Here is a 26,657-nt window from a genome sequence, read left to right as displayed (position 1 = left end):
ATGTCTTCGTTGGCGCTGTGCCGGCTGGTGTAAGAGGCCCGCGGCCCAGGTGCCCACTGCTTGGGGAGAGGCTGGGAGCTTTCCTTGGCTCACCGTCGGGTGCGTGCACCGGCGGGCACATACTCATGGGTCCCAGTCCACATCGGGGCCTTGGGGTGCAGAGGGGAGGGAACCAGACCGGGGGTGGTGGGGAAGCACAGGACAGCGCATCGGAGGCCCCGCTCTCCGGGAGGACTGGAACAGAGGCTGGGAAACGAGGCCAGGGCTCAGGAGATGGGTGAGGGTCCTTTGGGGGCAGTGGCGGGTGAGTGGACAGTTTTGGGGAGCCCCTGGGAATTAAGGTGGGGGGAGTGGGAGGGGTCCAAGGGATGCCAGAGCCCTAAGGTGGCTGGTGCTCTCAAAGGCGCCCTCTCCCAGAGGAAGAGCCCCCGGGTCAGGGCCCTGAGGGAGGTACACCCGCGGGCGTCCGCAGCGCTACTGGGGTCCAGCCCACAGAGGGATCTGTGGGGCGTCCGGGCGGCCCCTGAGCCCAGCCGGCAGCATCGGGGTCACTTGGAGACTTCTTAGAAATGCAGAATCTGGCCTGTCCCAGGCCCTCGGAACCAGCAGGTGCCCCAGAACCAGGCCCCTCGCCATCTCCTCATGCTGGGAGCCTGGTGCAAGGGTGGGTGGGCATGGACAGTGCAGGGGGAGGTGAGGGCAGAGGAGGGCCCAGGCTGCCATGGGGCCGCAAGGCCTCTCAGAGCACATGACCCCGCCACCCAGGCCCAGGCCACGGGGGGAAGCTCCTTTGGCTCCTCTGCCACGTCCTTGAGCTGTGGTTGTATGGACAGTGGGAAGACAGTGTGGTCACTGCCAGGCGGACTCAGGATACGGAATCCCGGAGCCTCTAGGGAGGGGAGCCTGGGGCCTGGTAAGGACAGGAGGACCTTGAATGTCAGCTCCAGGTAGGAACCTCATCCTTCCCTCCTTCCCTAGGTCCCCTAGAGCTCCTGGAGCTGCATGACCTAGGGGCCCCTGGTAAGGTTGGGGTGACTGACTGAGGTGGGGGGTGCCTGGGAGGGTTGGGGTGACTGAGGTCAAGGGCCCTGGTGGGGTTGGGGTGACTGAGGTGGGGGCCCCTGGGAGGGTTGGGGTGACTGACTGAGGTCAGGGGCCCTGGTGGGGTTGGGGTGACTGAGGTGGGGGCCCCTGGGAGGGTTGGGGTGACTGACTGAGGTCAGGGGCCCTGGTGGGGTTGGGGTGACTGACCAAGGCGGGGGCCCCCACTGTGGTCTGGCCCCTCTTGAGCAGGTCTGACTGGTCCTGCCCTCTGCCCCCCACCCACGACCGGAGCTCCCAGGAGGTGCGGCTGTCCATGGTGGCTGCACACAGTGATGACTCCCACGGTCCCCCGGGGACTTCCAACGGCCTGTGGCCCACAGAGGAGGAGGAGCTGGGTGTCGGTGAGCAGGGCGGGCAGGGGGCTGTGGGCAACGGGGCTCCAGGGCCTTCAAGGGCCCGCCGGGCTCTCTCTGGTTGGCTCTCTGTCCCCCAGGCTGGAGCGCACCCCTTCTCCGGGCCCTTGTGTCAGGTCCCCCATGCCCAATTTTAAGTGTCTGCTCTGTGCGGGGTGTGGGCGCAGTGCCCAGGACGCACAGAGGGTGCCGGGGTCTCACATCTTCTGGGGGCAGAGACAGCTCCATGTGCACCTGACAGAAACTTCTGGAAAGGCGTGGCCTCTGGAGCCTTACCAAGCAGGCGAGGCTTGCTTTGGAGCCCTGCTCCCCACACGCCTGCAGCGCCATGAAGGGCCACAGCCGGCCCTGCACCCAAAAAGATCGGGGTCACAGCCATGTGGGAGCAGGTGCGGGAGGCACGTGGGGTCCCCCCTCTGTGCCGCCCCCCTGCGGCCCCGGCAGGGAGTGGCAGGTGGTCTCCCGCCTGCTCTGGGGGCACAGACCCCTGGAGAGCGTTGGGTTTGTTTGTGGTTCCAGTGCCTGGCAAGTAGTAGATTCTCAACAAGCTTCGACTGAATGAATGAACGAACAAAGGATGGATGGACGGGTCCAGCGGGCAGCGGGGCAGCGGGTCAGCGGCACCAGTGAGTCTGCCTAACAAGCAGCCTCAAGCCTGGGCCTGGCTGTAGGTGTCAGCTGGGGTGGGGGGTCTCCGGGCAGGACACACTCGGACACACCAGCAGGCCCGAGGCCGTGGGGCGCGCCTGGCCGGAGGGCCGAGCCCACGGGAGACGCTGGCTCCCCACCCGCAGGAGTGAGCGGCGGCGCAGGGCCCACACTGCACCTGACCCCAGACCTGACTTATTTTTTTTATTCCCAGCGGGGTGCTGGCTTCACGCCCCCTCTTTTTCCCGATCAAAGAAGTAATCGATTATCTTTGTCAGGTGCCGGACAGTTTGGAAACCTGGACTCACGGTTATCTTAAAGCTCCCCGGCTGTATTCTGTGTCTGCGAGGAAGCCTGTCGGTGGGAGAACAGCCTCTGCCCTCGCTCCCGTGCCTCTGCGCCCCGCTGACACAGAAGTCCCGTTTCTGATGGTTTTAATTTGCCTTTCTTTTATCAGCGGTGGGGGCGCGTCTTCTCATTTCTCTGCTGGCCGCCGGGGTCTCTCTCCTCTCCACTCCTCTCCCGACGTAGGAGAGTTTCTTCCGTGGCCGGGGGTGGTGGGGAAGCGCAGGACAGCAGGACTGACATGGTCCTGACCTTGTGCCGTACACGCAGCAGGTATCTCTTCATGGTCCCTGCGGGCAGCTGTGCCGAGCGCGTGGGCCCCAGGTCCGTGCCGCCCACCCTAACACTCGTCTCCCTTTGTTTGTCTTGTCACGTTGGGAGAGCCCTTCTCTACTCCGGGATTTCTTGAGTAACAAAGCCCAGTCTGCTCAGTACGTTTACAGTCGTCCTTTGGAAATTCCACTATCGTAACTGCCTGCTGTTTATTTTGCTGTGAGAAGCAGAGTAGGGACCTAGGTTAATTTTTTATTCCAAACGATGAGCTTTGGGACCCCGTTCTCTTGGGCTGGAGTTCTGTGCTCCTGTCGTGAGGAGTGTTCCCTTTGCTGGGCTGGCTGGCTTCTGCAGGTGGCCGCGCCTCCGGGCTGTGTCCCAGCGCGCCCAGCGAGGCACCTGCCCTCGGCGCTCCGTGCTCTCCGTCTCCTGCTGCTTTCTCACTGCTTTCCCCGCAGACGCAGATGCACTGCAAACAAAGTCGCTTGGGCCGCGTGACTTAGGGGCCCAGCCAGAGCCAGACCTGGGAGGCCTAGGCTTCTCTTTGGCACCCCCAGCACAGGGCTGCTTCTCTGTGGTCTGCAGCTCACCCAGACAGGGCGATCTTGGAGGAGCCCCTGAATGACAGACTGCTCTGGGAGGAAGCACTCCTCGGCAAAATCAGGACTATGTCAGTCTTGCAGAAGAACGTGGTGTTGGATGCCATCCACCACTGCATCAAGGAGCACAGCCAGGTGGGACTCTGGGAGACCCGCTCGCCCCTGCAGGACATCCCCCTCCACCACTCCAGGGCTCACTGGGGCCCACATTGCCCCTTGGCTTCCACTGGCCTCTGCGTCCCTGAAGCCCCTGACCTCCTGGGATGTGCGGCAGAAGGTGCCAGAAGGCAGGAAGGAGTTGGGGCACAAGGAGAGGGGCAGGTGGGACACAGAGACCTTACCAGCTGGTGCTCAGTGCCTGGCAGCCAGGGGTGGGCCTGGGAGCCACGTGGAGCCAGACACAGCCTGCCTCCACCTCTAGGCGTTGGGGGCTGTAGAGGACAGGTTGTGTCTGGCCCTCCTCTGCACCTGAGGACCTCCCAACCTGTGGGGTGCAGGAGGCTTCCCAGCTCAGACCTCCTGCAATTGTGGGGGGCCAGGCCCTACTCCTCCCTGATGCCCCGCATGCTCTGGCCTCTGTCCATTGGTGGCTGAGGTCCCGGGTGGGGTGGGGCTCTCCTGGCCCCTGTCCTCCACATTCCTGCTCCAGATTCTCTGGGGGCTCGGGGCTGACAGACAGGACTGAGCAGGGAGGATAACAGCAGGACCGATGCCCACAGAGGGAGACGGCTCCAAGCACACACAGACCTCAGCTTCGGAACCTGGAAATCCAGCTGATGGCCAAGCCATGCTTGGGGACCCTGGCTCAGAGGTGGGGTGGAGGGGAAATCCAGCCAGTGGGGAAGAGTCTGTGCAAAGGCCCTGGAGGCCAGCAAGATGGTGGCAGGAGAGGGCTGGGGAGCACTCTCAGGAGATGCCAGTGGGGCCAGGCTATCAGGGGCTAACCAGCTTCTGTCCTGCGGGTGGGGGATTGCCAGGGATCAAGCAGAAGTAGGCATGGCCAGAATCACACTTTGAGTGAGCCCCCTGGCGGATTGCTGGAAGGTAGCACCCCCAAATCTCTCCTTACCTTTTGGGAGTAGCTTGTCTTCTCTGCTCACCCGCAGGTGACCACCATCCTTGGGGGTTCCTGGTGGATTTGGTGTCCAGCTCCCCCGGGTGGGTCGGCTGGGGCCCAAGTCCTGTGTTCTGCCTGCAGCTCATCTGGAAGGAGGTGGCTAGCATTGGCATCCAGGAGCTCCTGGCGCCCTTGAACCTGGAACTCAAGCAGCCTTTGGAGAAGGTCAGTGCCTGGGCAGGGCTGCCCAGGGTGCCTATGTGTGCTCCGAGACCCCCACGAGGCTCTGAGTGTGGCGGAGCATGTGGCTGCTGAGGCCCCTCCCCACCCCCCAAGTGACTGTCATGGTCCGAAGCTCTGGGTACATGGACAGTGCCCCAGGCCCAGCAAGGAAGCAACGCAAGGCGGGGGGCGGGGGGCGCTGCAGTGACCCCCCCGCGCCTCCTCCAGTCTTACATAGACAGTGGGCACAGCAACCTGGGGCGGGGGCTGTGCAGTTTGGAAGAAGGCTCAGGATAGGCTCCCCAGCTTCCTTCACCCCTCACCCAGCGGGGGTGGCTGCCCCATTCCCTGGCCCACGGGCCCAGCACCTGCTCCATCCTGCCTCCTCCCAGACCTTCCTCTTCCACATTTACGGGCTGATCCTCAGAGAGAGTGCCAACGAGGAGCTGGTGAGAAGGCACCTGGCCGACCTCCTGGAGCTGTCCCACCAGTCAGCCAACCAGCGGGAGGTGGGTCCGCGGCCCACAGCCCCCCGGGCGCCCGCGGCCCCCAGCGCCGCACTGGGAAACATGGGGCCACCGGGTGACAGGTGCGGCCCAGGGAGACCTCAGGGGCCCGCCCGCAGTGGTGTCCTGGCTCTGTCTTACCCTGACATCCTTCAGGGCCTGCCTTTGCAGGGCCCTCGGGAGGAGTGGGCAGGAGGCAGCAAGCACATCCCGCGCGGCCGCGGGGGGGGCCGACTCTCGGGGTCCTCTGGCCCGCAGGGCATCGCTGCTGCCATCGGCATCGTGTCTTCCTCGCACCTGCCGGCCGTCTAGGCCGCGCTGGAGCACCTGGGCCGCACCAGGTTCCTGCGGACCGCCTTCATGTCCCCAGACTGCCAGGTAGACAGGGCAGCCTGCGGGCGGGAGGGGCCAGGGGCCTGGAGATGTCATGTGGGCGCTCGAGCCTCATCTGCTTGTTGGAAATGTGACCGCTGCCCTGCCCACCTCCCTGAGGGGCTGGTGCGTGGCTTTCGGACTCTCTCGCTTCTTGCTGTGGCCTGGCACTTGTGAGCTTGGTCCCTGGGGCCCCACACATGCGATCCAGAGCCTCTGTGGGGTCTGATGGTCGGGAACTGTGGGCTGGCCCCGACCTCAGCTTCCTCACCCGGCACCTGCCCTGCGGGTCTGCGTTGAGCACCTCTATTTTGCTAGTCCTCGGCCCCTCACTGGGAAGAGCAGATGCGCAGGAGACACTCAGAGGCCCTGGCCCGCCTGGAGAAGGAGCAACTCCGGCTAGAGGGCAGGGGAGCCAAGGGCTTTCTGGGGGAGGGGCCGGCACCCGTGTGCAGGGCTGAGGCCCGCAGCCGTGTCCTGGCTCTGTCCTGCCCTGACGCTCCGTTCTGCCGCAGCCGGACCCCGACAGGCACTGGAGATGGGTTGGCTGCACCTCTCTGCTCTGCTACGGGCAGATGGCCCTGCACGCCAGAGAGCAGATCCTGCCCTGGGTGGACAACGTCATCTCCAGGATGGTCTACTACTTCTCGTGCAGCTGCTACGTGAGCCCTGCCCCAGCTCGGGCAGCAGGGGTGCGGGGTGTCCACGTGCGCGCACAGGGGCCGCCTGGCCTCTGATGGGGCGGGCACTCGGGCTGTGTGGTGGCGGGCCAGGGACTGCCCGCTGATCCTCCCCTGACTCTGCACGGACAGGACAATATCCTGAAAACCAGCTTCCTCTCGGCCGTCATCATGCTTATGAAAGCTCTCAAGCAAGAGAACAGTACCCGGAGCTACAAATTCTCTCAGATACCAGAGCTTATCCAGTGCCTCCTGGTGAGCGACTCCCACGGGGACCTGCCAGCCATTGATCATAGGGGCGGCCAGCAGGACACAGAGCATGCATGAACCGGGCTGGGAGCTATCCCCAAGCACCTCTTGCTCTGACCCCCAGTGCATCCTTCAGAAGGAGCCCAACTTCCTGGCCACCCTCTTCCGGCAAAAGATCATACTGGTCATTGTGGGACTGAGGTAACTCTCCTTTGGGGTCCAGGAACGAAGACAGGTCAAGTCCTTTGTGTATTGGGTGGGAGTCCATGTGTGAGGAGACAGGATGTGAAGAAGGGGCCACAGTGGGCGGGGCTGGCCCTGCTGGAGCCAAGCCACCTACCATCGGGGATCGATTTGCTTTGTTTCCTATCCAAGACAGGTTGTTAACGTTGACACAGACTGATCCCTGACCTGGTCACACACCAAATCCTGGCCTCAGTCACACGCTGAGTCCTGCCCTGGTCACACGCTGAACCCTGACCCTGGTCACACTCTGAACCCTGACCCTGGTCACATTCTGAGTCCTGACCCAGGTCACACTCTGAGCCCTGATCCAGGTCACACTCTGAGCTCTGACCCTGGTCACACTCTGAGTCCTGACCCAGGTCACATTCTGAGTCCTGACTCTGGTCACACTCTGAGCCCTGATCCTGGTCACACTCTGAGCCCTGACCATTGTCACACACTGAGCCCTGACCTTTTTCACAGGTTGACCCCTGATCCCTTTCACAGTGCTGACACTGACCGCAGAATAATTCCTACGTTTTCTCACAAATAAATGTCAGTGAACCCAAGTGAATGAACTGGGATGGCCTCCCTCAGTCCAAAGGAGCTCTGTTTTCCATAACAGAATCCTCCCACGAAGCCAGAGTCTAAGGCCTGTCTGGAATCCAGATCCATTTCCAAACTTTAAGTTGTGAAAGCCTCTCCCAGCTGGGAATCTGTTTTAGCCAGGTCTCTCATTCCTGGACCATGGGCTCTATGATAAAGTCCAGAATCTTCATATTTCTTCTAGCAACCTACGGCCCAGTCTCAAACCCATGGTCAAGTCCAGGATCCTGCAGACCTGCTTGCAGAGCCTGTTCATGCTCCCACCCATGGAGAAGTTGAAGAGCTGCTTACCTCCGCTGGACCCGGCCCCGGATGTCATGGTGACTGCCTGTTCTTGGGGCCGCTCTCCCAGCTCTGGGTGTTGGGTTCTGGGTGCTGGGCTGGTTTGTCAAGCCCTTGCCACGTGTGGGAGCGAGGCGAGCACAGGAGAGAACCCTGGCCGCCCGGCTTTCATCCTGGCTTTGCCACAGTCTTGTCTTGACTCTGGAAAAGCCTGAGTCTTGAGGTCTGTCCCTGCAGTGGGGCTCTGGTCTCCATGCTGCCTACTGATGTTTTGTGGTTCTGATGGAACCAGGGCGCAAAAGCAGTCCCCAAACGTGTGCTGCTTCTGACTGCTGCCCTAACAAACACGCTTCCCCACCAGTCAGGCCCAGCGGGCTGTCCCCCCAGGGGCTGGCAGGGACACACGGACACACGTCCACCCACACGCCAGCAGCCAGGCAGGTCCCGAATGCCCAAAGTGCAGGCCAGCGTGCTCTCCATCCACCGGGAAGCAGAGTCCCGGTGACCTGCCTTCCAGTGTGCACCGACAGGAGGCTGGGTGACACAGCCCCCCAAGAATCATTTTTCTTTGAGGACTTTAGTTTCGGTCCCATGAAAACAAAGCAGAGCAGGCAGTGAACCGTCCAGCCCACAAGCGTTGTGTTAAGAACGGCACCAACAGGGTACACACACTCCTGCTCCCAGGAACCCTGTCAGTGGGAAACAGCAGACCGGCGTGGAGACAGGTCACAGCAGGGACGTGAGCTGTGCCCAGGCTCCGCTGCCAGGGAGCGGATGTGAGCCTGGAGTCGGGGGTGCACTCCCGGGGGAGCTCAGAGAGTGGGGATCACAGGAGAAGCGGACCGCTGTGCAGCTGCGAAGGGGTTCTGCCGATGCTCTGGGGAGCTCTGGTGCCGAAGCAGCTGAATTAGAACAGCAGCCAGCCAGGGCACCGGCCAGCCACTGGGGCGTAAGCTTGGAGGCCAAGTCCTGAGCGGCCAGCAGCTGGGAGGGGGTGCCTGGTCCCCAAGTCCAACATCTAATTGGAGCCCAGTCCCAGGAGGGACGGGCCAGGGTCTCAGAAGTGAGGCCACAGAACATGACCCTGGGCAAGAGCTGGGCTTGGTTAAAGGAGTCAACAACTGAAGTAGAATTGCCACAGAAAAAAAATGGCACACATTCAAAGTATACAATTTTACACATTTTAACCTCTATTTGTGAAACTAGCCTCAAAATCAAGATGATGAGCATACTTATCACCCCCAAAAGCTTCCTCGTGCCACTGTGGAGTCCCTCCTTCTCGCTATTATTGTCATGATAGCTTGAATCTTCTAGAACTTTATATAAGTGCCATCATTCGGTATATGCTTACCTGCCTGGATTCTCCCCACTCCGCATAACGGTCCTGAGGTTCATCTACACCGTGGCTCAATCCTCTTTCCTGGCATCCTCGCTGGACAACAGGCCTCCTGTTGCTTCCAGTTTGCGACTATTACGAATACAACTGCTGTGTGTGCAGGTCTTTGTACAGACTCGATTTTGATTTGGGGGGTAAATGCCCAGGACTGGGACATCTGGGTCACAAGGTAGCTGTATGCTTAACTTGCCAAACTGCCTTGCAACCGGGCTGTGTTGCTTTGTATCCCACCATCACGGACGGGAGCTCCGGGTCCTTCCATGTCCTCGTCAACACACATGGGAGTCGGTCCTAAAGTTTGGTCATTCTAATGGGTGTGTCGTGGTGTCTGGTGGTGGCTTGAAATTTCATTTCTCTACTGACTAAGATGTGGAGAATCTTTTCGTGTGCCTTTCACCATCTTCATATCTTCCTTGGTGAGGTGTCTGTTAAATCTTATCCCTAGTTTTTAAATTACATAATTTGTTTGGTCATTAGTTTCTAGAGTCCCTTTTATAGTTGCAATGTGAATCCTTTATCAGGTGATTTGAAAATACTTTCTTCCCATCAGTGGCTTATCTTTTTATTGTCTTAATAGTCTTTTCTGAAGAGCGGAAGTTCTTGATCTTGAGGAAGTTCAATTTATCTATTTTTTCTTTCATGGATCGTGTTCTTGGTGTTGTATCAAGGAACTCTTTCTTTAAACCAAGGTGACAAAGATTTGTCTTCTAGGTTTCACCCTTAGGTCCATGACGTTTTGAGCTTTTATATGGTGTATGATATGGACTTAGCTTCTTGCTGGTGCCCCAGGACCACCCAGGTCCCAGCTTACGGGTTGAAAAGACCACTCCTTCTCTTCCGGATCACCTTTGTGCCTCCGGAAAATCAGCTGATCATGTGTCTGCTTCTGTTCCTGACCTCTTTATTCTGTTCCGTGGATTTATTGATCTGTTTTTTGTTTTTTAAGATTTATTTATTTGAGAGAGAGCTAGAGAGAGCGAGCAAGCGAGAGAGCGGGAAGGAGGGACAGCGGGAGAGAGAGTCTTATGCAGACTCCATGCTGAGCCCGACGTAGGGCTTGATTGCATGACCCTGAGATCATGCCGGGAGCCAAAACCAAGAGTCGGATGCTTAACCACCTGCGCCACCCAGGTACCCTTGACTCTATTGATCTGTTTGTGCTAAAGCCACATTGTCCTGCCCTGGGGAGCTTCAGGTACATTCTGAAGTGGTAGAAGTTCTCCAACTTGGTTCATCTTTTTCAAAGTTGTTTCCACTTTTTTAGGTTCTGTGCGTTTCCATGTGAATTACAGAATCAGTAGGTCGGCACATTGGGATTTTGATTGGGATTACATTGAATCTATAGAACGATTTGGGGGAAACTGACATTTTGACATCATCTTGTCTTGTAATCGAGGAGCTCCATGTACCTCTCCGTTCACTTCGGTTGTCTTTAAGCCCCTCAAAAGCTCCCCAGTTTTCCGTGTACAATGTCTTGCACATTTTTTGTCAGATTCTTTCCTGTGTATTTTGTATTTTTTTCTGATATTGACAGTAATATTTAAAATTTTAATTTCCACTTGTTCTTTGCTAGTATGCAAGACTATAGTTGACTTCTGTTACATTGATCTTGTACCTTCCTGAAACCCTGCTGAACCACTGATTAGCTTTTGGGGGCTTTCTGTAGATTCCATAGGATTTTATACATGACTTCTGTGAATAGTTTCCTTCTTTCTTTTCGGCGTGGATGCCTGCTCTATCTTCCTAGCTTACCGCACTTGCTAGAACCTCCAGCACCACGCTGACATCACCTTGCCCCGGCCTGATGGGGAAGGCACCCAGCTGCACCATCCAGTGTGTTGTTGCTGTGGCTTCTTGTGGGTCCTTAGATGCTTTTTGTTAGGCTGAGAAGGTTCTCTTCTGTTTCTGGTTTGCTGGCCATGTTTATCAGGATGGATGTTGGACTTTGTCAAATGCTTTTGCTGTATCTATGGAGATGATCGATTTTGACGTGTTGTGTTTTCATTTTCCCTCAGTCAAAGTACTTTCTGGTTTTAGTTCCAGTGCTGGGAGGAGTTTCCAGGGGTGCTCCTGAGGAGCCCGGGGTGGGGCAGTGTACCCACAGCATCTGCAGCTCACTTCGGGGGTCTTGGGGACAGGTCTAACCCCCACAGGAGTTGTGATGTGAAGACCGGGTGGCCATGAGGGTGTTGTCTGTCCTCACCAGGGACAGGGTGGACACACAGGGCATGGACGTTACAATCATCTCCCCAGGCCCTGCAGGGAGGAGTGACCGAGCCCTTGCCGGGGGCAGTTCCTGGGACCCCGGGGAGAGATGGGCGAGCGTGTCGGCCACGGAGGCCATGGCGCTGGCAGGCCAACCCCGGTGGACTGATGCCAGGTCACGGTCTGTCCCCTTAGGTGCTGTACAAGAAATCCATGCAGGCGCTGGACCTGCTTCTCCAGAATTTCATCTCTGAGAACAAGAGCATGGATGAGATGTGCTTCCTCCTGCAGGTGAGGGTTGGGGTGGCATGGGGTGCAGAACAGAGGGCTCCCACTTGCCCACCTCTCTAAGGTCCACTCAGTGTGGGTCCCTTGTATACGGGGGGGAGGGGCAAGAGGGCCAGGTTGGCAGGTATGCCCCACGCCGCTGACCCAAGTGCTCCAGGGGCTGTCCTCTCTCATGAAGGCAGCGGTGGGTGTTTCAGAAGAGCTAAGGACCCTGCAAGGATCAAGGTGACCCACTGACCTCACCTTCTAGCACCCCTGAGGGCAGGGAGCAACAGACTCAGGGATGGTCTGCGGGCTCCTGGCTTCCCTCTGCTCCCTTCTGTGGCTGCTGCTGCCCCCGAGGCAGCTGAGGCCGACCCAGGGCTTTCTGGATCACACGGTCCCAGACCTGGCCTCACCCGGGGGAGCTGGGCTGGTGGCCGGGCATGAAAGCCTGAACCATCTGGTGGGAGGGACTGGTTACGGTCACCTCACCGTCACTCAGCCCCAGCGGCTGCGTCCAAGCCAGGTGGGTCCAGGTGGGTGCCGAGGGTGGGTCCACGGGGCTGACTGGGCTCTCGGGCTCGCCTCTCCCCCATCGCAGCACATGGAGCCCTGGCTGCAGTCAGACAAGAGCCATGAGTGCAAGCGGGTGGTGCAGACCATCTTCCTGCTCCTCAAGTACGTGGTGGACTACGTGACGCTCACCGTGAGTGGTCTCGACACCCAGCACCCACGGTGCTGGGGGACAGGCGGGCAGGCCCGAGTGAAGGGAGGAGCAAGGAGCTCCCAGGGTGCTCCTGCCTCCGTGCTGGACCCAGCCCAGCCCCCGCTCCTGACTCCCACAGTCAGTATTCACTGAGTGTCCGGGCTGCTAGGCACGGTGCTGGGGGACAAGACGAAGGCCCTGCGGTGCCCCCGGTCCTGGGGCAGAGGTCACAGTTCAGATAGGGCGGTCGGGGAGATCTTGATGGCACGGCTGCCTGGGAGCAAAGACTTGAAGGAAGATGGGGAGGGAGACTGGGTGGTAGAGGGAGGGCATTCCCGCCGAGGGAAGGGTGCTGGCCGACGCCCAGAGGCCTGGCCCGTGGGACGCTGGGCCCAGGATGGACGGACAGCCGGATGGCAGGGGCACGCATGGGGCGAGGACATCTACATGCCAGGCCAGGCTTCCATCTGCCCGGCCTCCCCAGGAAGAGGCCACGCCCTCCCTGCTGGGCCACCAGATAGGCCTGCTGGCGCTGCTGTGGCGGGACGAGGACCCGGTGACGCAGAGCCACTCCCAGCAGTGCATCTACCTGCTCCTCCAGCTCCTGATCCAGCAGAAGGGTGAGTGGGGAGCCCCGCCCCCAGGGGATCGCAGCTCCAGGCCTCCTGACGAGGTGTCCTCCACAGGGAGCACGGAGCAGTTCATGCATTTGAATAAAATGAAGAGCTTTGAAGCAAAGGCCCGCAGAGAGTCAGAAGTGAAGTTCTACAACATGGTGAAGGTGGGCCTGCCAGAGCTGCAGCGGGGAGGGGCGGCAGGACCCCCCACGGCCCCGGAGCAACACCCCATCCGCTGCCCCCAGCCCCCCACCCATTCTATAGCGTACGCAGGGGGGCAGGGCACGTGGGGCCAGGCCACGGACATCGCACCCTCCCACCTGTGACCTGGAGGTGCGGCAGGGCCCCCTGAGTCAGAGTCTAGGGCTCTCGCTGACGTCTGCCCTCTTGGCACCCACTCCTCTGTGGCCTCTCTGTGGCTCCTCATGAGGGCGACAAGTGCGTCTGCTGGGATTGGCTCACGCTCACCGCCTCTGCCCTTCCCGCCCTGGGTGCATCCTTCCCAGGCTGGCCCCCTCCCCTCAAGGTGCACTAGGAGTCAAGGGTTTGGGTTCGAGTCCGAGCTCCACCTCCAACAGCTGGGTTATTCAACCCTTCCACACTTCGGTTTCCCTGCCGTTCTAAGCGAGGGTCACTGGGCCTGACCCCCAGGCTGCGCAGGCCTGCTGGGACGGGAGCTGCAATCCCTCGCCAGCTCGGCGCAGATGGACGGCCCCGGGGAACCCCTCCAGGAGAGCTGAGCGCTCAGAAGCCTGCTGTCCTGGTGGGGTCCCTGGAAACAGAGCCTGGGACAGGAGTTCCCGGGCAGTTACGAGGATGAAGCTGGGTGCTCAGGAGGGAGGAGTGAGGGAAGCAAGACAGGGTAGGGATGAGCCGAGGGGGGTGGTCCCAGCCCGATGCACAGGAGTGTGGCAGCATGAAGTGCACCCCCTCCCGAAGCAGGGGCTGGACCCTTGTACCCGGGTCAGTCCCTGGCTGCAGGCTGCAGGTGGGGGCCCCTGACCCCTGCACAGAACAGCTTGCTCCCATCACCATCCCGAGCAACTGTCCAGAGCAGAGACAGTTGGCAGCCTGTACCAGCCACCGAGCCGAGCTGGGGGGCGGGGGCGGACACCCCAGGGCCTGTCGGGGAAAGGGGGAAAGGCGGGGCCCTTCGGGGGTCCCTGCAAGTCTGCACACCTGGCATCCATCCCACCTGAGTGAGAGCAGCACCCCCACCCCGGCCCTGTCTCCGCGCCCACCCAGGAGAGCCTGCCCAGCTGCAGAGCAGGGCCGGTGGCCCTTTGGCCCCTCACCCCACCCCTTGGCACAGGCCTTGAACAGGAGCCTGACCGTGGCCCAGCACACACAGCTCACCCTCACCCTCCTGGAAGGGCTGGGCAGCCGTAGCCGTCTGCAGTGCGACCTGGCCTCGCAGCTGCTGCTCGTGATTTTCGAGGACCACGGCATCAAGGTGGAGCAGGTGCGCCCCGGGCGCCGGGCCCTCTCTGCGGGCCCCGTGCAGGAGCCTCCAGGGGGTCCGTGTGCCCGTGGGAGCACACCCTCGTCGCAGAGGGCACCGAACCCCAGAGGCGGTGGGTCCTGAGTACGCCCCTAGCCCGCAGCACTACACAGCCCTGCCCCCTGCCTCCCGAAATGGCACAGCCCAGCCGTCAGCAGGGCCCAGCCTCCTCGAGGCCCCAGGGCCCTGCCACGGCCATCACAGCGACACCCTGCCCTGCTCATTTAGTCTTACTCGGCAGGAGAGGGTTCCCTGCCCACCCCTGCCCCTGGGCGTTTGATGGCCGTGGGTCTGGCCTGGCCAACCTAGTCCACAGCCCATGCAGACGTTTTGTCTCTTGGGGCTGCCAGACCCATCAAGCTTCCTGGCCCCAAGGACGGGGAGCGGGGAGGCGGGGAGAAGCCATGGCCGCGGCAGGCAGCACTAGCCATGGGTCTGGCACGCGTGCAGATGCCTCGTCGTGGGCCGGGGAGCCCACGACGGACTCTGGCCCTGGCAGGGCACCGAGGCGGGGGCTGGGGGCTGCTGTGAGGCTCTGTCCTGGCCGTCCTTCCCCGCGCAGGTGGCCGAGATCCTGCAGGGCCTGTTCCAAGAGCTGCCCTCTGTCGTGTTCAAGAGCATCCTGCAGACCACGATGAGGGTGGTGACAGTGCTGGGGACTCAGCACACCGAGGAGACAGTCGAGGTGATACTGTCCCTGTGTCACCCCTCTGACAGGTAGGTCACCTGCACCCACGACCCAGGGGCAGATACCTGTGCCTTGTCTGTGGTCGGCGCTCCCAGGCCACACATTCTCCCTGGGCAGACTCTGCTCCTGGGCAGGCAGCCGTGTGCAGGACGCTTGCCCGACTCTCCTCTCCTTCCCGGACTCCGGAACCAAGGCCGGGGGTCCCCGGGGCTGTTCCAGGCTGAGGGGTTAAGGCGGAGGCTCCAGCAGTCCCAGGAAGGGGGCTTTCAGCATGGAAGTGTCCCTCAGACTCAGAGAGCCCTTAGAGGCCGAACGGCAGGGGGCCCGGAAGTCAGCTGGGTGACCCGGGCCCACACACGGACGGCCCCACCGCCCCTCGGGGCTACCGTTAGGTTTCCAAGCGCACCTGGGGATGTCAGCTGGGCCCAGCAGCAGGAGGCTGGAGCCCGGGACAAATGCGGGGGCCCTGGGCTGCTGAGAAGCCCCAGTCCAAGCAGCCCTGAGTGGTGTGTGTGCACTCTGAAGTCTGAGAGGTGCTGGGGACCAGGGTGCCCCCGGGAGCATCTTGGGGAAGACCAGCCTGTCACAGGGCCACACTCCTTTCAACAGGGAGCAGGCCTCCCAGGGGTGCAGGTCCACGAGCCCCTCCTTCCCCAGGGAGACACGCCCAATGTGGTGCCATTTTGCCCAGTCCAGCTGTTTGTAGGCCGCCAGAGGGGTGAGCTCTGTGTCCCCAGGGAGGAAGCAAGCTGGGGAAGGCCACTCAGCAAGGGACTGAGGCAACGTGGGAACGAGCACCAACGTTAGGGAAAGCTAGATTGTGCTCTGGGCTTGGAGCAGGGGCTCCCACCTGACTGGCCATCAGGACACAGCCTCCTGGACCCCCTAAGGGAAGGGTTCCCTGTTCCCGAGGGGCCCGGGCATCTCCACTTCCACACGGCTGGCAGGTCATCCTGCAGTCCTGAGGGTCACGTCCCACCGGCCCCTCCACCCCGTGGGGCCAGCCAGCTGGCAGGACTGGGCTCTCTGCCTCCCCAGACAGGTCCTACCCCTGTGGAAGGCCCTGGCCGGCAACACCCGGCTGGCCCGCAAGGTCCTCACCCTGCTCTATGTGAAGCTGACGCTGCGGCCCCCTAAGGAGCGCATCAGGCTCAGCCAGCAGGCTGAGCTCATCTCCTTGCTGGTGAGCAGCACCACACCCCCACTGTGTCCCCCCCAGCGCCCCCCCCCAACGGCATTGTCATTCAGGGGCCCCGTGGGATGCCGGGGTGACCTGGCAGCAGAGGGTCTCAGCAGAAGCAGCCAAGGACTCTTGATGCTGAGCCCCAGAGTGGACCCTCCCAGCCCCAGCCAGGCGTAGGCAGCAGGGGCCTGGGCCCGGGGCGGGGGGCGCGATTGCTGCTCCCAGCCGCTCGGCTCCCAGCAGCTCTGCTGGCCCCACGAGGGTGTCGCCCATCCGAGCCCGGCTCTGTTGCCCGCTGCAGGCCCTGGGTACCATTTACGAGCTGCTGTACACCCGGGAGTACAAGGCCACGGTGCGCTGGGCCTTTGCAGGGATCCTCGTGGGCCTGCTGACACAGCTCCATTACCTGTTTGAGCTGGATGTGGTGGAGGGCATCTCTGACTACCAGGAGGACATCTTGGAAACGAAGCCCCTCAGCCCCTGCAGGTGAGATTTCTGACTGGGCCTCAGGACCCCAAGCCAGGCCCTCTTTCTGGTTCCTTCCACACACCCATGGAACCCCCGGTGGGCACCAGGCCCTGGGCTAAGTGCCGGGGACCCAGAAAGGGATGAACTCCAGCTCCAGCTGGAGGCTTGCGCTCCAGGGTGGGGAGCAGGGGGCACAGCAACTGAAAGCCAGCAGGAGCCGGGATCCTGAGCAGAGCTCTGCAGGCCCCGAGCCCTGACTCGCCTCCTCTAAACACCCCACGTGCCCCTAGGACCTGCCTGGAGGCCCTGAAGGGTCTCTTCTGGACTACCAACTACTGGGAGGTGTTTGCCTACCTCAAGCTGTTGAGAGGCTGGGAGCTCTTTGAGCACTTGGAAACCTACACAGAGGGAGTGACCCTCTTGGCTAGGTAAGCGCAAGCCTTGGGGGACCTGGCCCCAGACAGCATCCCTTGTGGGGCTGCTCCTGTATTCTGTCCTGGGACCTGTATTCTAGAGTCCGCTGCCTGGGCCATGTCCCTGACAGAACAAGGTCTGGGGTGGGGGTGGGGGGGCTTGGGGGTAATCTCCCGGCCAAGGATGAAGACCTCGGGGCCTCTGTGTCTGCTTCTCATCTGACAGGGCCATGGCCCACTACGACTGTGAGGTCAAGGCTGTCTTGGGGCAGGCAGTCATCTCCCTGAAGAGCTCCGAGGAACGGGACAACATTGTGGCCATCCTCATCATCACAGAGGTCAGCCCCTCCTTGGCTCTGCCCTGCCCCTGCTCCTCACCACTGTCCTCTGGCCCTTAAGAAGTTCAGAGAATTGGACTTGCTTTCGTACCCTCCAGTAGAGGGGCATCCTAACTTCTGCCTTCCGTGTCAGACCTGCTTGCTGCCTCGAAGTGCCTCCTTATGCCTAACCCCACTATCTCATGCTGTGCTACGGGCCAGTTTGCCCTGGCGGCTGACTGTGCCAACCCTAATCAGTTTCTCAACAGCCAAGAGCTCACCCAGTACATATCTCGGAGAACCATGGACAACTTCCTGAGCCTGGGCCTGAACAACCCCAACCAGCTGGTGCGAGCCATAAGCCTGAAGGGCCTCAGCAGCATCCTGATGCACCCCAAGAAGGTGAGAGGAGGGGCTGCCCACTCCTATGCCAGGAAGATTTCAGGGAGGAGGAGACATTTGAGAAGAGCCTCCACCGTGGGTCCAGCTGGAAGGCGTGGGCGGGGGAGGCAAGTCAGGAAAGGCAGAAGAGGCTGGGGATGTTTGGGAAACCCTGCTGTACCGCAGAGGGCTGGAGAGGCCTCTGGGGGGCTGGGACTCTGGCCTCGCTACCTGACAGCCAGGCCGGCTAGGTGGCCTGTTCCTGCTCCACCCGGCACATGGAGGACTCACACTTGGCTGGATGGGGACGTCCCTCCTCCACCTGCCCTTCAGGCCTTCTAGAACATGTCCATGCCCCACAGTGCAGGCCGAGGGCTGGGGCTGAGGCTAGTGCTGCGCGCGCCAGGGAGGCGGGGTGGGCAGGGAGCTGCGACCGCGGAGGTGACGGCCCGGTGGAGCGGGTGCAGAAGGCAGACGGGCAGTCCGGGGGGAGCAGGGCAGGCCGGGGAGTGGCTGAGTCTCTTCCCCACCCCGCAGGTGGTGCTGCTCCGCAATCGGCTGGCCGGGCTGCTGGACGGCTTCGTGAAGCCCGAGCCCAAGGACCTGCTGGGCCTGATGGAGATCCTGGGCAACATCCTGCACCACCTGGGCGCCCAGGGCGTCGGCGCCGCCAGCCTCAAGATGGCCCAGCACCTGCTGCCGCTGTTCGAGGATGTGAGGGCCGGGGCGGCTGCACAGCCAATGAGAGCAGCCGAAGCTGCCAGCCAGCCAATCGAAGCAGCCGAAGCTGCTCTTCCCGCCAATCAGAGCAGCCGAGCTGCTTCCCACCCCCACCCCCGCCCCCGGGGCTTGTGGGTAAAGTCCTCTGGAGCCCCGCGGGAAGCTGGCCCGCAGGATGGAAGGTTCTGGGAGGCCTCTGCGCTGCCCAAGCCACGTGCTCCTCCACATGGAGGACTGGGGCCGAGGGTGGAGGTGGGGCACAGGGGTTGGGGGACGGGGGCGGCAGCGGGCCGGGGCGGGGTCCGTAGTGCAGGGGTTGGGGTGCAGCCCGCGAGCTGACGGCAGGAGGAGCAGGAGGGGCGGAGGCCGAGAGGGACCTCAGGGCCCGGTGGGCGGGCGGCGAGGGGCGCGGGAGCTGCGGTCCGCGAGGCTGCGGGAGGCGGGGGAGGCCCCAGGACGACCCCGGCGCGAAGCCCGAAGGGTCCCCGGCCGGCCGGGATCCCAGAGCTAGAAAGTGGCAGGTCTGGCTGCAGGGCCTGCGCCCCAGCCCCCACCTGGCGTGCCCGGGAGTGGACGTGTGGCTGCCGCGGCGGGGCCCCACAGAGAACCCACCGAGGAGCGAAACCGGAGACAAATGGCCAATCCAGTAGGAGGGCTGCAGCCACTGGAGGGCGTGGCTCGAGGAGCGGGGACTGGCCAGAGAGAAGGCAGCCCTCGCTGGTGGGACAGGCCGGAGAGTCAGTGCCGGGGGGCCGCCTGGTCAGCCGTCCACCTGGGCCGCTGCAAGCCTGGGGGCCAGAGAGGAAGGTGAGAGGGGGGCGTGGCAGGTGGGGGGCTGCTTGCGGCTGAGGGCTCCCCTCCTCCCGCAGGAGCAGGCCCCGGTGCGGGGCAGAGCCATCTCCCTGTTCGGAGATGTCATCTGCAGCGGCGGCAAGAAGCATCAGCCGGTGCTCAAGAACTATGCCTTCCAGGCGCTGGTACCACTGCTCTTTCACCTGGAGGACTCCTGCCCCAAAGTGGTGGCGGTGAGCGCCCCCCAGCCTTGCGCCCAAGCATGCATGCCAGCAAAAGGAGAGGGCCCATCCAGGGTGGCGCCTCCAATCATCTAATAACTTGGCTCAGCGCCCCCCACCCCTACCCAGCAGCCCTGCCTGCAGCCCTGTTGCTCATGGCCACCTCCTCCCCAGCCCCTCTTGAGCCCTCAGCAAACTGCTTCCTTCTCACAAAGGGGCTTCCTCCAGTCCATGCCTCCTCTCTGCCCATGCCCCAGACCATCAGATCCAGGAGCCAGCCCTCCGGACCCTTCGCTGGTGGCCTGACGGGGCTAGGAAGCCCTCAAGCCCGGGAGAGGGTGTGCCTCAGGTTGTGGGTCTGTACGGCCAGCCCCCACCCAGGGCCTGGCAACAGGCGGATGCTGAGTGCCCGTGTGGCTGAGTGAAGGGGTGCAAGGGGGCGTGGAGGGAGACCAGGATAAGGCAGGGCTGTTGCCAGGTGGGAGGTGGCAGGGCAGACATAGGAGTTCAGAGGAGAGTGTCAAGGTAAGCCGGAGAGGCTGCCTGGAGAAGGCTGGGCTATAAAGCCTCGGAAGCTGCAGTCTTAGGATAAGCTGCCCGGGGCCAGGGGCCTCCTAGTGAAGGAGGGCAGCACCTTCTCTGAGCCAGCAGGAATGAACGGAGGAAGGGGAGGGCCGGCCCAGGCTGTGATCAGGGCCTCGTCATAGGTGCTGGAGGAGAGCACAGTCTCCTGGGGGACAGAGGTGTGAGCACCTGGCAGTTGGACTTAGGAGGAAGCGGAGGGCTTTGGAGAAGACCAGGTGGGCCAGTTCCCCCTCAACTCAGCAAGGCAGGGAGAGGCCCGCTTGGGAACAGGCCTGTCTCAGCTCAGGCCCCTGCTGGGTTTAGGGTGGGGTAGGGTTAGTCCCCTCTGAGGTCTCTCTCCTGGGCATGTAGACCCCATCTTTCTCCCCGTATCTTCAAGTGGTCGTCCCCTTGTGTGTGTGTCCAAATTTCTCCTCCTCATAAGGACACCAGATTCCCCTAGGGCCATCCAGGAACCCCATGACCTTAATCACCTCCGTAGAGACCCCACCCATAGACAGTCACATTCTGAGGTGCTGGGGGTTACCTGGAGAGATGCGGTTCTGCCCATCACAGGGGCACAGAGACTTTCTAAAGGAGTTCTAGACTCAAGGCTGTGGTTATTGGGTGCTGGTGAGGGAGGGGCCGGTGTTCCTTCCCTGGGTGCCTGTCCCTCAGCCCTTGAGAGAATCCCTCAGGGTCAGGAAGGAGGCTGGGGTGGCCAGAGTGACCACAGGCCTCTCGAGTTTTCCTGTGAATTAGAGCAGAACACCCACGGGGGGTGGGGGGTGGGACACTACTGTGGGGGCAACCCTTGCCCCCATGGGTGCAGCCCCCTCCAGGGCTTGGGCAGGTTCCTGGCCTGGGCACAGCTGTGAGTGGGGTCCTCGCTGGGCCCGGGACCCCCAGTGCGTCTGGGCCAGCGTGGCTGCAGAAGGCCACCCTCTTGGGGTGTGGCCAGGAGGGCACTGATGATGGGGAGGGCTGAGACCCGCCTCTCCCTGCATGCCGCCCACAGAATACAAAGCTGACCTTCCTGCGCTGTGCCATCCTGCTCAAGTGGGAGTTTCGGAAGGAGCTGTTCGGGAAGTTGGCGTGGGGCCATGGCCTAGGCGCTGAGAACGACATTTTCATCTACATGGTAAGGCGCCGGTGCCCTCCTGGACACTGGGGTGGCGGACAGGGGCCGTGCAAATTCAGGGGGCCTCTGGGAATTGGCTTAGCCCCGGCACCCTCTAAGGGGCATCCCGATGGGGATGGGCTTGGTGCTGGAAGCCCCTTGGGTGGTCCCTGACTCGGTCCCATGGGTGTGTACTGAAGGCCGGCTCCGTGGGGGCAGCTGCAGCCCCTGGGAGGGACACAGTTCCCATGGCTGTGATTGAGGGGAACTTGGGGGGCATGACCCCCACTGATGCCCCCAGTGCAGACATGGGGAGGGCCCTGTAGCTCCCGGAACTCAGGACCCCCCCTCCCAGACATCGCTGGGCCCATGTCTCCTGCTGAGGACGGCTGTGAGGAGGTGGGTGAGCAAGAAACCGTAGCTCTGATTTCTAGCAGTCAGTTTATTTCTGAGTCGGCCCCTGTCCAGCTGGGACCTGTCCTTGCTGCTCAGGGACCGTGGTCCCAGGCTTTTCTTCGGCTTGGCGGTGGGCAGGCTGCCACACCTGGCCCACGCTGGATCTGGTGGAGGTGTGCGAGTCTGGGGGCCCCGCCGAGGCTGGGAGACTGAGAAGGGGGGGAGGCCCGCAGTCTGGGGGCAAAGGTGCCCAGAGAGAGGGAGGCTGGGCTCCTCAGGGTCCGGAGGGCAGTGCCTCCCAGGGGTGCCGTCTCTCTGGGGGACCCGGCGGGGCCGCCGTGCTGAATCCCCTGCCCACCGCGTGTGGGATCGTTGGTTTTGTGCTTTGATGCGTGTGAATGATGAACTGTCCGCCATGCTCCAGGTGTGGGTCCTTGGCCAGGTATTTGTATTTTTGCCCAGTTTGTGACTTGTTGACTTCGCTCACTGTGTCTCTGGTCGGGCAGAAGATTTGAATTTTACGTAGGCAGACGTGTGACTTTCCCGTGGTTTGTGCTTGGGTCTGGATAAGAAACCCCTCGCTGCTGCGGGACGAAACTGGCGCCAGGAGCGGCCAGGAGCGAGAGCTGCAAGGGGGGCGGAGGGGGGCCAGGTTGGTTGTGCCCCCCCATCGAGGCAGTGCCGAGCTCCCGCCCCGGGGACGTGGGGTGCTGGTGACCCGCTGTGCGCAGAGGCTCCACGTGGCACCAAGCGGTCACCTGAAGCGCAGGTCGTGGGCGCCCGCAGCTTGCTGCACCTTGACGCTTCCGGCTGTGATGGGGACTCAGCGTCTGTCCGTCCGGATCCGTCCAGGGGTATGCTGGCATAAAGCAGGAGGCGGGCGAGCTCCAAGGGACGTGGGACCGCCGGGCCAGCCGTAGCAGAAGAGAGCCGCGGCCCCGGGCTGGGAAAAGTGCCCAGGATGCCCCCGGCCCCTGAGCTGAGGGCCAGGCCCTGTGAGAGCATGGCCACCACCCCTCCAGGGCGCAGCAGCCTGCAGGGCACACGACTCGGTGCGGACGAGCCCTCTGGGAGGCTGGGAATGGCGCACGCGCGGAGCGGGCACGGGAGACCCGGGCAGAGTGAGCCTGGGGGACCGGGGCAGGAGCCCGCTCCGTCTCTCCACCGCCGTCCAGAGAGTCACCGGGCACCCCCCACCCCCGCCCCGGCGTGCACGACACTCGGGGACCCGGGTCCACGCTTCCAGAGCACGCAACGAGGGCAGGCTTGGAGCCGAGAGGAGGCGAGCTGCCCTGGGCACCGGGGCCTCCCGCATCGGGTGCGTTTGGCCTTCTCAGGCTGCCACCCCCGGAGAGGCTGCCTTGCCTTCCATCCACCTCCGCTCTCCACACCCGCCTCTGACCTGCCCTCGGCACCCCTGCTGGCGCCCGTCCTCCTGCGGACGGCTCCCTTCTCATGAGCTCCCGTTGTCCCCAGAGATAATTGTCACCCGGGGGCTCGCTTCCCTGGAATTCCAGCATCGAGTCTTGCTACGGGTGTTTTCTGACCGTGGCCCATGGTGGGTTTTCGGCTCTTGTATCCTGTTGTTCCGGATTGTGGTCTTTCTCTGTGTGCGCCCCATTCCAGAGTCCTTCGTGCTGTCCCGCCAGTAGGCCCTGGGACGGATTTGACGTGGCGGCTCTGAGCTGTCCCAGGTGCTCAGGTGGCTCTCGCCGCGTTGCCACTCCTCAGGGACGGGGCTCCTGCTCCTCACCCAGGCCACGAGAGAGACAGACTCCCTTCCGGTTTCCCTCTGCCTTCCTGGTCCAGACTGCAGTGATGCGTGTGTGACGCCAGGTCTGCTGGCTGGTCCCCCCTCCCACGGACGCGGCGCCCACCAGGGGCTTCCGGCTCTGGTCCCACCCCGCCCGCGTCCGCCCTGGGGACCTCTGTCTCCTGAGCTGCTGAAGAGAGGTAGAGAGTGTGTGCAAGGTTAATACCTATTTTCTGAATCTTACGATTTGTTAAATGATCCGTCTGTTAGGACGTTGAACCGTCCGCGTTACTAAGTCACGGTCGTGGATTTCACAAAGTCCGTTTCTCTGTGCCTGTGTTTGCATGTTGGCTACAGACTTCTTAAGACAAGTGTGAGCCTTCAGCACCGGCCTCGGTGTGACCGTGGGGGGTCCCGGGGGTGGTCCAGGTGCTGGGGGAATGTGAGCCTTCACCACCGGCCTCGGTGTGACCGTGCGGGTCCCGGGGGCGGCTCAGGCGCTGGGGGAGCCACGCGGTCCCCGCCGCCTTCCACTCCGGGGTCCTCCCTTCCTGCTCTTCCCCAAGGAGACGTCCCTGGGTTTGCAGATTTTCCCATGTCCACACCTTCCAGGAGCTCTGGAGTTTTGCCCAGGAGGAAGCGTGTGTCATCCCGGCTGGCAGGACTCTGTCCGCGGTGATGTGTCATCCACCACACCTGCTGCCTTTGAGCCACTCGCTGTCACTTACCTTTTACTTTTCAAAACTTCCCCCTTTCCTGAACTCTTCTGCTAAGTGTCTGGGGCTGGCGTTCCTGTCCTGCCATGCCGCAGTCCCGATACTTTGACTGATCCGTGGGTGTGGGAATTCCGTCCCACTTGAGACACGCGGGTGACGTGTTCTCCAGTCGCGATGGTCCCGGCCCTGCACGTGGCGGCTGTCCTCACACGTCCCTGCAGGTGCGCTGGGGCCCCGTCCCGCTCGGCCTGTGGGGGTTCCCTCGGCCATGGTGACCGCTCCACCAGCTGTTGTCTCCCAGCTCTGGAGGCCGGGGTCCCTGGGCTCCGGCCATGTCCACTGCCGCCCTGCACACTGTGTGGGCGCCTCCCCTCCTCCCAAGGACACCAGCCGAGCTGCTCCACAGCTACCGCGTGACCCCATAACGGCATCGCCTCCAGGGGCCCCATCTCCAAGTACGGTCCCATTCTGAGGTCTTGGGGATTGGGACTCAGCATCTCTTTTGGGGAGACGCGGTCCAGCCCATCCTGCGGCTCACGAGAGACCCCGCTCGCTCCAGGGAGGTGTCGTTCCCACTGTGAGCCGCATCGCTGTGTTGCTTGAGCCGTCACACCTGGCCTGTCCTGAACTTGAGTCCTTTCTCTCGTGAGCCCTGCCCCTGGACCCTTTCTTTAGGCATCCTTCTTTCTGGAGCGTTAGAATGTTCCAGATCTTCCTAGGGCTTTTCCTCTCCAAGACATGGGACCAGCCACCTCCAGGAAGTCCTGGTGTCTGAGTGGAAAGGGCGTGAGGGCACAGAGTCCAGCTGAGCGGGCTCGCAGCTTGGCGGTGGGCCCTCGAGCGGACACAGAGCAGGAAGGCAGCTGTCCTTTTAAGGTCACGAGCAGATGGCCAAATTCCCAGCATGCGGGTTTGTGACCAGGAGAGTCTGGTCGTAGCGGGTCCTGGGGCTGGAAGGAGGACGTCTGTGGCCTCAGGCTGCCTCGTCCGGACCCGGAGGTCCCAGCTGACATTTGTGGAGGGAAGGCGGCTCTGAGGGTCCGTCCGGCCAGAGCAGGGCCAGAGGGGATGGCCAGGCCAGCCAGGGGTGGCCCGGAGTTAGCACCCCTCGGGGAAGCCCGGCCTGGTGTGCGCATGGCAGGGCCTGCAGCTCTCTGTGGGATGTGTGGGCCACACGGTGGCCTTGGCGGCTGAGGCAAGGGGAGGGCACGCGGCAGAAAAGCCAATTCAAGCAGGCTTAGACGGTACAACAAACTGGTTTCTAAACCTGGAAAGGCTCAGAGGACGCGGCCATGGAACAGCTGGCATGAGCAGCCGGGCTGTGCGCGTCCCCTGCCCCACCTCCTCAGGGGTGGCCCCATCCTGGGCCAGCTCTCCCGTTTGGAAAAGCAGCCACACACCCTGGGGAGTTCACGGCACGTGCCCGGGGGGATGCCGAGGCCGGCAGTGAGGCTGGCCCCCATCCTGGTGCAGGGGATCCCAGCAGACCTCCCTGCCTCTGACCGGCCCTGAGCCCATTGCTGGAGCTCCAGTGGGAGGGGCACAGGTGGCTTCCTGGAGGACATTTGGGACAGTGTTGGGGGGTGGTGGCCATGTGGAAGATCCCAGACCCCTCAATGCAGGCTCCCTCCCCCTGCCCCCTCCCTGAGCTGGGGTGGGACTCTGCCAACCCCTCTCCCCCTCCCCCCTGCAGGGGGCCAGCTTCTGGGGCCTGGACCCAGACTGGGGTCATGGCCCTCGTCCCTCCAGGCCTGGGACTGCTGGCCGGCCTCGGGCAGAGCCAGGTCACAGAGGCCCAGGAGCCATGGGGCCCTTGTCTCCCCTCTGCACCCCCAGGTGGAGAGCAACTTTGGCAGTTACCACCAGTTTCTCATGCAGGCGTTGATTTACCTAGCCAGCCCCCACAAAAACCTGAAGCACACGGCCATGAAGTTCATTGGTAGGTGCCAGCCTGTGGTCCTGTGCTTCCACTGTGGCACTCGCCAACCCTCCCTCCCCGCCTGAGCTGCCACGTTAAAGGCCACGCTCCTGTGCCCTGGGGACAGCCCCAGCAGGGGCAGTGGCGCTGGCCCTGTGGCATGGACATTCCGGTCCCATCAGCCAGGTGTTGACCTCCTTTCCCTGCCAAGCTGGCCTCCCTTGGGCCCCAGAAGCGCCCATACCCACCACCTTCCCTCCCTGACCCAGGGGGCATTCTGCAGGAGTACTTTACCGACCTCTGCTTTTCTCTGAAGAAGGGTGACCTGAAAATCCTCAGGAAATGTGAGCCCCGGGGGCCAAGAACATGGGACCTCTTTGTCTCCCGACTTCTAAGAAGGTCCCTCAACCAGCCTGTCCCAAGGGCGGGGCATTGTTTTGTCCTTGAGACTCCGTTCCAGGACAGGGCTGTGCCCCCCACCCCACATGGGCTCCCGGGACAGGGCTGTGGTCCCCCACCCAACATGGGCTCCCGGGGCAGGGCTGTGCCCCCCCACCCCACGTGGGCTCCCGGGGCAGGGCTGTGCCCCCCCCCACCGCACATGGGCTCCCGGGGCAGGGCTGTGGTCCCCACCCTGCCCTTCCCCACCCCGGGGCCCTGTGCGTCAGACCTTGGGCATCTCTGCTGCAGACATGGAGGTCCTGAAGCAGGACCCAGACTCCGTGAGCCGCAGATTCTACCACAGCTTTTTGGAAGACATCAGTGAACTGTCCCAGTTTGTGAGGCATTGA

General features: G+C 62.4%; 1 protein-coding gene across 1 annotated transcript; it reads left to right on the top strand.

The window, feature by feature from the left end:
- LOC145721074 (maestro heat-like repeat family member 5) lies at nucleotides 1–26,657 on the top strand. The gene is made up of 27 exons (XM_081817152.1): nucleotides 1–29; nucleotides 1,294–1,445; nucleotides 3,309–3,457; nucleotides 4,521–4,604; nucleotides 4,994–5,110; nucleotides 5,420–5,485; nucleotides 5,995–6,141; nucleotides 6,292–6,414; nucleotides 6,533–6,609; nucleotides 7,424–7,559; nucleotides 11,318–11,413; nucleotides 11,994–12,098; nucleotides 12,583–12,718; nucleotides 12,785–12,879; nucleotides 14,028–14,177; nucleotides 14,779–14,933; nucleotides 15,943–16,087; nucleotides 16,389–16,573; nucleotides 16,846–16,983; nucleotides 17,195–17,306; nucleotides 17,508–17,687; nucleotides 18,204–18,380; nucleotides 19,256–19,411; nucleotides 20,982–21,104; nucleotides 25,785–25,887; nucleotides 26,136–26,210; nucleotides 26,557–26,657. Exons 1-27 carry the CDS (start codon nucleotides 1–3, stop codon nucleotides 26,655–26,657), a joined length of 3,312 nt encoding a protein of 1,103 aa, XP_081673278.1.

This window comes from Leptonychotes weddellii, chromosome 4 (assembly GCF_054177405.1).
Source record: "Leptonychotes weddellii isolate Sample4059 chromosome 4, ASM5417740v2, whole genome shotgun sequence".
NCBI classification, from domain to species: domain Eukaryota; kingdom Metazoa; phylum Chordata; class Mammalia; order Carnivora; family Phocidae; genus Leptonychotes; species Leptonychotes weddellii.
This window is presented reverse-complemented; position numbering and strand designations above follow the sequence as displayed.